This window comes from Triticum dicoccoides, chromosome 7B (assembly GCF_002162155.2).
Source record: "Triticum dicoccoides isolate Atlit2015 ecotype Zavitan chromosome 7B, WEW_v2.0, whole genome shotgun sequence".
NCBI lineage: Eukaryota > Viridiplantae > Streptophyta > Magnoliopsida > Poales > Poaceae > Triticum > Triticum dicoccoides.
This window is the reverse complement of record NC_041393.1, coordinates 53720953-53731682: the sequence shown is the minus strand read 5'-3', so window position 1 is coordinate 53731682 and position 10730 is coordinate 53720953. Positions and strand designations below refer to the sequence as shown.

Here is a 10730-nt window from a genome sequence, read left to right as displayed (position 1 = left end):
AAAAGAAAAAAAAACGCACTTCAACATTACACGCTTCAACATGTCAAACGTAACATATGCTCCAAAAGCATCAACAAAAGTAAAGCATCATGCAGGACCGAAGTTCAACAAAACAATCATGATGCACAAGTTAACCTACATGAAAAATCAATGTCTCGGGCACCAATGCCTCCTCCCGTGTGCCCGCACCGTGGCATTCTAGCTAGAAGCCATGATCTCTGATCGCCTCATCTCCCAAAATGTTCTTGCCGAACCACCCATGGCATTTGCCTCTAACATCATGAACTGCTTCTCCTCGGCCACATTCTCTTGCATTAATCGATTCCCCTCAAGTTACAGCCTACACGCCTCCATCTATTCCTTGCGCCTTTTAGTTTTCCTTAAGGCCAACTTTACCGCGCGACCCCAAACAGACGTCTGTTTTGCCCGAATTCTGTCCGTTTGGGTAGGGCGATGGGGTTGTGTCCGGGCCTGTCCTGAGATGAGGTGGCCGTGCGCCCAGCGCGCGGTCGCATCCTTTGGCCCCATCTTGTCCGCCTTCAAAGAGAACAACGTTTCAAATACCAGCGGCCCTAGTTCACGCCGACAACAAAGCCAGCGGCCGGCAACACAGCCAGCCTCCAAAATGAATCTGTTTCTCGCCGGCACACAGCAGCGGCGCAGCGGGCGGCACCCATGTCAGCCTCCAAAAAGAAGGGCCACGGCCGATCGGACGACCTAGTTCATGCCATCCTCGTCGAACATCTCCTTCTGTCTGGCCTCGAACCAGCTCCTCGTCTTCTCGCTCATCTTGGTCAAGTCCGCGCTCATGATCGCAAGGGTCACCTCCTTCGCTTTGGTTGCGGCATTGGTGGCCTCGACGTCGAGCTGCTAGGGCTGGAAAAAAAGCTCAAAGCTCGCGAGTTAAACAAGTAGCTCGTGACTCGGCTTGAATCGACTCGAACTCAAAGAATAACAGTCAAGCCGAGCTTTAGTTTAAGATCGTTTACATACCAAGTTAAACGAGCCAATCTCATGAGTAGTCGTGTAACTCGTTAGACTCGATACAATAGATCAGCCAATCCCAATACAAAGAAAGATCCGCCACTAAACAGCCTAGGTCCCAAGCGCACAACCCGAGGCCTAGCCATTGAAGGCCTAGCCTCCTAGAAGACTCATGCGTTACAAGGAAATTACAATTGTTTAGTGATATATATGTTTAATATATACATGATTATTTTTATTATATTTGAGGGCTTTATGTTTATATATTTAACGAGCTTAACAAGCTAAACGAGCCAGCTCGCGAGTTATACGAGTTGAGCCAAACTTGGGTTTGAGCTCGTTATAGTAACGAGTCGAGTTGAGTTAGCTCGTTAACGAAACGAGCTCTAGCGAGTCGAGCCGCGCTGGCTCGACTCGGCCCGAATTCCAGCCCTACGAGCTGCCTCTGCCTGGCCTTGACATTGGCGGCCTCGATGTCGAGCTGCCTTTGTCGGGCCGCCTCTTCCATGTCGATCTTCCTCTTCTTGGCCGCCTCCTCCATCTCAAGCTTCTTCCTTTATAGCTCTAGGTATTGCTTCATTTGCTCGTCCTTGCTTTGCCGCTTCTTCTCGTCCCTCACGTCCTTTCGAGACATCATGCCATGCAAAGTCTCATGCAAGGTCATGGATGAGGCATCACGTATGTCGTCCACCTTGGAGTTGGTCTTGCCCCTCGGCCTCTTCAACGCCTCGCCATCTCCACCTCCGGTGAACTTGGCCGTCTTCTTGCCTCTCTTCCTTTGAAGTTCATGGTATTGATCCTTAAACTTAGGGCGATTGTTGATGATCGTCCAACAATGCGTAAGAGTGAATGGATTGTCATTGTGCTGGGCCTTGAATGCTTCCAAAGATTGAAATGCCTACACCACATGATCAACAAGAATTGAACATGCAAACATATACAAGGCCGGAGTCTCATGGCCGTAGTAAGGAAAGGACTAGGATGAGGAGAGCATACCATGTCCCCAACACCGAGACCACTCACATGCCGTAGCAAGGAAAGGACTAGGACTAGGATGAACAATGGCTCGCCACTAATATCAATGTCATTGCCTTCATCTTCATCACCATCACCTTCGCAATAGATGTCATCATCTTCATGCCACGAGTCACCATGGTCATAGTCAGCACGGTCGTCAGCCTCTTCATCAGCAACGAACTGGGCGCGGCCATCCTGACTTTTGGTCTCCTCGGGATCGTAGGCAGGGACATGCCCACCGTCGTAGATCACATCCTCCATGCACTGGTTGTAGTAGGGGTCGTCAACCGGTGGCGTTGGTGTTGGCATTCCGTCGAACAAGACGCGGGGGGACGGCATGGTGCCCGTAAACGGCGGCCGTGCTTGCTTTCTTTGCATCTCAACGGACGGACGACCGCTGCCGCTGGACCCAAGTGTGACGTTGAGGTCGATGACGGTCGAGGGGCGCGGGATGGACGACGCGATCACGCCCACATCCAGCGACCCCGAGAAATGGGTCTGGCCGTCGTGCCTTGGCGGGGGAAAGTCGGGCGACATAGGCGTGGTCTGCGACGTCGGCGACTGGCAGTGCGGAGGCCGGACGACCGACGAGCCTGTGCTCGCCGGGCCGACGGCCGCTGTAGAGAAACCCGCCGGACGACAAATGCCAAGCATGAGGAGGGCGTGCGCTTTGTTGACGATGACCTCCTTCTCCTCGACCTCGGCCTTGCGGCATTGTCCTTGACGACCGCCCTCCGGTTCCTCCTCTTCGCCGATTCCGCGTCCAACTTGACGATCTCCTTCGGCGTGCACTCCGACCGCGACTTCCTTGGTGCCTTGGCCTTCTTCTTCTTGCCCATTCCGGGCGGGTTGACGGCCAGGCCGCCGGAATTCGGCTAGGCGTCGGCCATGGACGGGGGAGGGAGGGGGCGGCAGGACGTGGGAGGGTTTGGGGGGAAATGGCGCCAAAAGGGGCGCAGGGGGGGTTGCTTTGTGCCACCGACAGGCGGGCCAGGGGTGGACAAACGCGCGCGTCTCGCCCGTCCGCGCGCTGTCCGTTTCAACCCATCGGCGCAAACTTGGGCCGGGGATGGGTCAAAAGCGGACACAAAACAGACAAAAGTCCGTTTGCTCTCGCGCGCTGGGCCGTCTGGTTCGTCCGTTTTACCTCAAACGGACGCACGTGGATAGGATGAGGTCGCGCGGTGAAGTTGGCCTAATTTGTTCCCACCATGCCAACTTCTCTTGTTGCCTCCTCTCAGCTCAGTCCATCTTTGCATCGCTTGAGCCTCCAACTACTTCTTTGTATTGATCAACACCCGAGCCACTGCCTGGGGCGTGAGATGCATTTCCTTTGGGTACTGTAGTAGCACTGTAGCTACAGTGCTACAATGCCCAAAGGCTGCCTGGGGCATTCCTTTTTCCTGCCGCCGCTACTGGATCAACTCAACAATCTTGTCTTTCTTCATCTCCACCTCTCCTTGTCTTATGAGCATCTCCTTTGATCTCTTCCTCCTGTCGGGCCACCCCATGCTTAACCCTGGAAATATGACTCCTAGGCCTCTTCTCATCCTCATCAACATCATCATCGGCGTCTTCGTTTATAAACCTATCTTTATCATGCTTAACCACAGTTTAGTGAAATGTTCAGGTGTGTATAAGTCTAGCATAGTTACTATATCGATAGTCCCCAAATTGTATATGGAGAGTGTTTCATATGGATATGGGGGCCATGGCGGCCGTGCGCAAACGCACAGTCGCCATAATGCGACCTCCATAATTTTTTTATTCTTTTTTTACCACAACTCGAAAATATGGACACTCAATTTGAGTGATATATACACTATTTGAATGATTACATAGGGGTGAAAAAGTCACTTAGTGACATTTTTTTTACTAAACTAGTGGATTTTTATCTCTTCGGAGAAGCACTTGCTTCTCCCCAAGATGAAGGTGAATGCAACGCACGGGGCACATGCATACGATGAGTCGCCTCACCATCTATGTGTGGAAGTGTGACGGCCCGACGACCTCGTCTTCGTCCCGTTCCTACCCCTCGCCGTTGAGGTCCGGAAACAGACTTTTCAAGAGGGGGACACCGCATAGGGTGTGATTCGTCTCAGTGAATGTCACCATGTTCATGTCGAATGTGTGCCATTTGATGTGCTACCTCTTCGCCGCCAAGTCCGCATGTTATGCCTTGTAATAGAGCCAAATGGTGCGGTCACTCTCCATCTGCAGCGCCTTCTTGGCGTTGCTACGCTTGAAGATTTTGTCGAGCCGAACGATCGAGGTGTGGGCGGCGTGGCGCTAATCCCACACCTCCTTAACAGAGATGCGATGGAAAGCATGTGGTGCCCGATATGAGTTTCTTGGGCGAGCCCTCTCCTACTCATACGGGATCTGCACATTCTAGTGCTGGATATCATGTGTTATGGGATTCTAATCAGGGCACTCATCAAGGGAAGGATCCTCCCACGCGGCCTCTAGGACATAAAGTCGATCCTCCCCCCCCCCCCAATAATGAGGGAGGCCTCCTCCTTCGCTTGCTCTCCTCCTCCTCCAAGAGCGGCACCCAATCTAGCCAAAATCTGTTCACAGGGGAAGCAACATGATGTCATAAAGGAGAAAGGGGCTATGGGCAACTGTGTTGGCAGTGCAGGCTGTGAGCTTTTCAACCATGGCGATGACCATTTTATATTCACAAATGGTAGGTAACATATAAACATGGTGGGCACCAAGAAATGTGGCGGGAGTGGCCACGAGTAGTTGGCACACGGTGTCAACCATTAATTGGCACGTTTCCTGATGCCATGGTCACTGCACCATTAGTAGGGACAAAAGATGGTCCACGTCGAAGGTTGAGGAGAAAGATGATACGTTCCTCACATGTGGACGATTGATGGATGGAGCGCGCTTCAAACCAACCCCCAGCCTCCAAATATGAAGACATGTGGGCTCGATATGGATCACCCTCCATAAATTATGACGATATGAGGCTGGATGGCGAATCTCTTATCGTGTTATTTTCACTCAAAAACATCATATTAGTGATTATTTTGACGACCTAGAGAATATGAAGGCTCTTGCTGCTAGAGTTGCTCTAATACCACAAGATGGTGTCGGCCAAAGGCAAAACTTCCGCTTACAATTAGTTTGGAGAGCCAACATGCAACATTGTCTGGGTGGTAAAGGCTAGCTTAGATTTCTCTGCTTTGACTTTTAAGCCGTCTGATCATCATCATCAAAAGAACAGATCATCTAGCATCGGTGTCGGTGGCACGCGTGGAACTGTGGAAGGGATCATCGCAGCAATCCCCAGGGTCTTGCGGTGAGGCGCAAGTGCCGACGTACTTGCAGCCGGCGGCGGAGGGACGCCGTCGTCGCTGCAGCCTGGGCAGTACTTCGACCTTGCGCCTGAGGCCCATGGTGCTGGAGGACGTTGCCCCTCGCGGCTTCCGTCCAGAGAAACTGCGTGCATGCACACGTCGATTCATCAATCCGGCCAAGCATACGCAGAAAGAAGTGATCAGTTGTTTGAGCGAAACGCATACCTTGGACCGCGGCCGAGCACGCCAAAGAACATGGTAGGAGAGCCAGCAGCAGCAGGAGGGCGACGCTGCTGCGGGCGAGCGAGGAAGAAGAACGCTCCATCCTCGTGTGATCGTGTCCAGCTTCTCTGTCGGCTATTCTCAATATCTTTGTTTTATAGGGAAGGAACTATTCGCGTAGAGAAGGTTGTCTGGCGATGTAGTCTTGGATTCGTATGAGACTCCACGGGATTATAAATGGTCAGAGCCGTCCCTCGGTCAACATGGTGTGCTGTAGTGATAGGCACTCGTGTGTATACTGTATACCGTGTGCCCATGTGTTTGTACTGTTGTCTGTAATGGGCTGAGTGTGATGTGTGAATGATGCGTGTTTCTCCAAATAAATGTTGTCTCCTGTCACAACTAAGACAAGAATTTTGGGACGGAGGGAGTATATTTTAGTAGAGTCGTCATCCCACCCCGGATCAACATGATTTTTAGAGGGCGCTTCAAACGTAGCCCCGAGCCTCCATATTTGACGTTGTGCGGATTTTTGGAGCTCACTCCGGTTAACATTTGAGAAAGGGAAACGATTGTAGCCGGTCGACCGGCTAGCGTTTCGGCCGGTCGCTGGCTGCTCGTTAGATCCAGGTGGGTTCGGCAAGCTAGCCCTGGACGCGTTTTTATTTCAGCCCATGTATAAGCCCACTTGTCCTCTCTTTGACCACACACGTGCTTATCCTTTTCTTTTTATTCCTCTCAACAAAACCACCATCCCTCGTCTTCTACTCCACACGGATGGAGTGCTCCTTCCGTTGAAACTCCATGAATCCACCTCTTACCCTCTCCCTCCTACCAATCCATTGATGTGATGATTTCCTTCTTTAATCTCTAAAACATGGCCGTGGCTGGCGAAGCTACGTCATTGGTCGGAGTTGCATCCGTGGTCGGTGAAGCTGCAAGGTGCGACGCGTCGCATTGTTTTGCTACAACCAGCTATGATGAAATTGCGACCGACACGAGGCAAAGCTGCAACCAGCAACGCCAATTGCTAGTCCATCACTCTTTTTTGCTGGATGCGGAGAAAATGAGGGTTGCAACCGGTGTTCAACGGAGCTGCAACCAGCATCACAAATGCTACGACAAACGTCTTTTTTTGCTGGAACCAGAGAGCAGGGCGGCTGACCAGCGCGTGAAGAAGTTGCAACCGGCATCTCCAAATGCTACAACCGGCATTCTAAAAAGCTACATCTGCCATCTGGAAAAGCTTCAACAGGAGACGAGGAAGCTGGCGGCGGCGGCTGCTGCTCAACCGCGAAAAGTTGCAACCAGCAGCTGAGAATGTTACATCCGGCAACTGAAAAAGCTTCAAATAGGAGACGACAAACCAACAATGGCAAGCGACGAGGATAAGTTGCGACGGTAATGCAGGGTGATGACGGCAAGCTGTGACGGTGGATGGGGCATTCACGAGAACTGGGGCGTCGCGAATCGACGACAGCGCCTTTTGTGCGGGCGGATGGCAGGGTGCCACGAGGCGGTAGCAGCAAGGTGCGACGGCGATGCATGGCGGCCACGGCGAGCTGTGACGACGGACGCGACATTCACGGGAGCTAGGCGTAGCGAGTCGACAAGCAATGGTGCAGCGCATGGCAACGGCGACGCGTTTGACGCTAGCAGAGATGACGGGTTGCTTGTGTTTAGCGCGTTCAGTTTTGCTTGAGTTAAGTGTGTTCAGCTTTGCATGCCCTAACAACAAAAAGGATACTGATCCAACGGTTACAACTGGGACGAATCCAACAAATGTGCTATGACCGGCGGGCGACTCGGTCAGTGCACCGGCGCAGAGTAGCGCCCATGGGAAAAGTAGCGGAGTACCAAACGGAATTGACGATGGGAAACATTTACGACTGGTGCGCCGGCGGAAATTTGCGTCGGTCTGCTGCACGCACGCCACATGGACATGGGTCCCCACACACGTCTTTATCCCCAGAGCCTCTTCGTCCATAGAAATCGTATCGCCTGCATCGTCTTTTCTTCCTCTTTTTTCATCTGTTGCTCTTCCCCCTGCACAACCTCTCGCACACATTGACGCATCCTAGCTCCGGCGAGGCTACCACGGGAGGACCTCCCCTACACGGCCGTGCTTCAAGAAGCCATACCATCGGCGCGAGCGCCGCTGCTGTGAGCGTTGCTGTGGAGCTGATGCAGCAAAAAAAAGAAAGCTACCACCTGTGTCGGCGAAGACGTGGCGACGCTGCTCCAGGAAACAACCTGCATCACATCCTGCTACAACGCGGCCGTGCAGCACCGCCATGGAATCCGCCACCTCTGAAAGCCGCAACCAGTTGAGCCAGAAGCTGCAACCGTCGTTGAATTTTGCTACTACCGGCGACGGATTTGCTACATCCATCACGGCAGAGTTGCGACCTACTATGGCGGTTCCTTTTTTTGTTGCAACCGTCCTCAATTTTTGCTACCACCGGTGAGCGATTTTGATACTTTCATCATGGGGGAGCTGCGCCCAGTGACGACGACGAGATGATTTGCTACAACCGTCATCTTTTTTTGCTTTGATCACTTTTTTTGCTACAACCAATTGGCCATACTGCGCCCCGCGACGGGGGGATGACCAGTTTTTGTTGCAACCGCCGTCTAATTTTGCTACTACCGGTGAGACAATTTGCTACTTCCAGCGAGGATGATTTTTTGCTGCAACTGCCATCTACCACTGTCTGCTTTCGCTACTACTGGCGAGGTTAGTTTTTTGAAAAGTTGCAATTGTTGACATGAAAAGCTTCAACCCTATTTTTGAAAAGCTTCAACCCGGCGACAAAAAGTTGGAATTGGCACCTCACCATTGATGCAATGGCGGCACTCCTTCGTCGGAGTTGCGACCTTCGCCGGCAGGAGCTTCATGCGGCAGAGCCGACGAGAACCACGACGAATCGAGGGTGCTGCAACCAGGTGCGGGCTACGCTGGGAACAAGCGACAAGACGCTGGAGAGGAGCCGCCGGCCCGCGGCCGGGAGGACGTACATGGATACGGGGGCGGTCGAGGGCGGTAACCGGCAACGACAAGGCTGGTGGCCGGCGGCAACGTGGGCGGCCGGTAAGCTGGTTCACATCTGGCGGATAACAAGGATTGCTCGGGATGAAATATGTGACATGGTTTCTTCTTTTAACTAGCAAAATCAGTTGTGAAATGTAGGCATCGTGTGGCTATTACGAGCTAATCGTAAGTATCCGGTGCGACCGGCCGAAATTTCGGCCGGCGCACCGGCGCCCGCCTTTGAGAAAAGTGCCGTGCCGACTGATGGGCTCCCGCGACTCGCCTGGCGACTCACCGAGCGGCGCCGATCCTGCCGCCAACCACCCACGCCACCTCCTGCTCTCGACTTGGGCCTGGCTGGCGCCGATGGAGCGCCGGAGAGGCCGCCGGCTCCGCTCCTTGTCTGCAGCCCGGACCGCTCTGCTGCTGACGGGCGCCCTATCCTGCCGCCCCGCGCCACCACAGTTGACCTTGTCCCCCGTCCAGGTATCGCCTTCCGCGCACGTGTCGTTGCTTCTTTCCTTTCTGGAGTTGCCTTTGACCCCTCGGAGTTCCCTGCTCTTACCGACCCCGACACTGTTTGGGTCGTTGCGCCGTTCGTCGCCGATTGCTTCTCTTGCGATGGCGTGTCCTCCCTCCTATCGTACTTCTTCTGTGCCCCCCGGAGCGGTTGCGTGCAGTTCAGGTTACGCCGCGCGTGTTCTCGGTTCGGGTGGCGAGCGTTGCGGTGGGCGGTTCGTGGTGGCTGTCTCGCCGGGCTCCTCGTCGCCAACAACCTGGGCGTCCATGGCTCCCTCCGCGAGGCTGAAGCTGACGTGGCGTCTTCGCGTAAATGCGCGGCTCGCGTGCGGCACCTCTTGCACCAACCCGGTGTTACTGCGTCTGCTGCCATCCGCCGCCCTCGTCATAAACTGCTGCCCATCCGCTGTCACGTCCGCGCGGCGCCGCAGATGCCTCCAGTCCCCCTGCCCACGCCACTGCCCACGCCACTGCCCCCTGCCCTTAGTTGCGATTGGCCGAGATTGGACCCTGAGGTCGCTGACACCCGCCTTGACTGCCCCCATCCATCCTGTCGCTCGTCAGGGTGACACCGCGTGCAGCGCCGGCGAGGAGACCATAGATGTGCCCCGCACGGGCGCGGACGCCCTATTCACTCCTCGCGACCCACCCTCACCTGACGCCTTCACTGCTGCGCTGGTGGAGAGCAGCCCTTACCTTCAGGCGCTTCTCGCCCCCGCTACCCCCACGAACCATTCCACACCTCGCCCCCTGCAGCCAGAGCTCTCGCTCCGCGACTGCTTCCGCTGTCTCTCCACCCGCCACTACGTCAAGGACTGCCGGGACCCCGTCTGGTGCCAGCGGTGTCATGTGTCCGGGCATCGCACGTCTTCTCCTCGTTGTGCCATGGCCCTGAAGCGCAGTGCCGCCCCTCCCAAGGCTGCTTCCTTCCTCGGGCGCACGGCCGCGGCGCCTCCGCCTCCCCCTGCTCGCCTCCAGTCCACTCCCTACCCGTGCGCTCGGCCATCGACTTCTCCTGGTCGGGCCTCTCCAATCTAGCCCCGGCGGCTGGAGGTGGGCGAGTCGAGCTCCACCCCCCCTCCGTGGTGGCGGCCGGCGTTGCCGCCGACGCGCCATACTCCCCGCCTAGCAACCGCGACATCTCCATCACGGAGGTGATCCATTCGCCGCTGCCCTCTCCTCCAGGGTTGGCTGGGGAGCGGGGGGCCCCTGACGTCCAGGCCCTGTCGCCGGGCTCGGGTGGCCTGCCCCCCGAGCTATTAGCCTTCCGGGACCGCGCCTCCTCCGACTCGTCGGACTCGCGTCTCTCCGTGCGCTCCGCCTCGTCCATGTCGTCGAGCAACTCCATCCCATCGGTCATTGCCGACTCGGAGCGTCCGGACGCCATGGAGGTCTTCATGTCGGAAGGGACTACGACACGATGCAATGGCTCACTGTTGTCGTCATCGTCCCTCCCAACGCCTTCCACAACGACACCCTTGCGGTGCAAGCTGCTGTCCTCGACAACATCGGCCACCTCCTACCTGAGGTCATCCCGTCCTCGGTCGGGGCCATGTACCTCCGTTTTGCGTCGTGGGAGGACAGACGCGAGGCGCTTCGCCGCCAGCCGTTTATGCATGAGGGCGCGCGGATCGATCTCTTCCCTGAGG

The 10730-nt window shown here is 55.2% G+C and overlaps 1 protein-coding gene across 1 annotated transcript; it reads right to left on the bottom strand.

Annotated features, from left to right (window-relative positions):
• Nucleotides 1-4990: 4990 nt before the first annotated feature.
• LOC119341648 lies at nucleotides 4991-5722 on the bottom strand. The gene is made up of 2 exons (XM_037613517.1): nucleotides 5535-5722; nucleotides 4991-5451 (listed from the first exon to the last, which is right to left on the bottom strand). Exons 1-2 carry the CDS (start codon nucleotides 5632-5634, stop codon nucleotides 5225-5227), a joined length of 327 nt encoding a protein of 108 aa, XP_037469414.1. The 5' UTR covers nucleotides 5635-5722; the 3' UTR covers nucleotides 4991-5224.
• Between the last annotated feature and the right edge of the window lie 5008 nt (nucleotides 5723-10730).

Excerpts from the sequence above, each read along its gene's own strand:
- LOC119341648 (XM_037613517.1), bottom strand. The coding sequence starts at position 5,634 with ATGGAGCGTTCTTCTTCCTCGCTCGCCCGCAGCAGCGTCGCCCTCCTG. Across the intron at positions 5,452-5,534 it reads GTGCTCGGCCGCGGTCCAAG|TTTCTCTGGACGGAAGCCGC; the intron begins GTATGCGTTTCG and ends GCATGCACGCAG.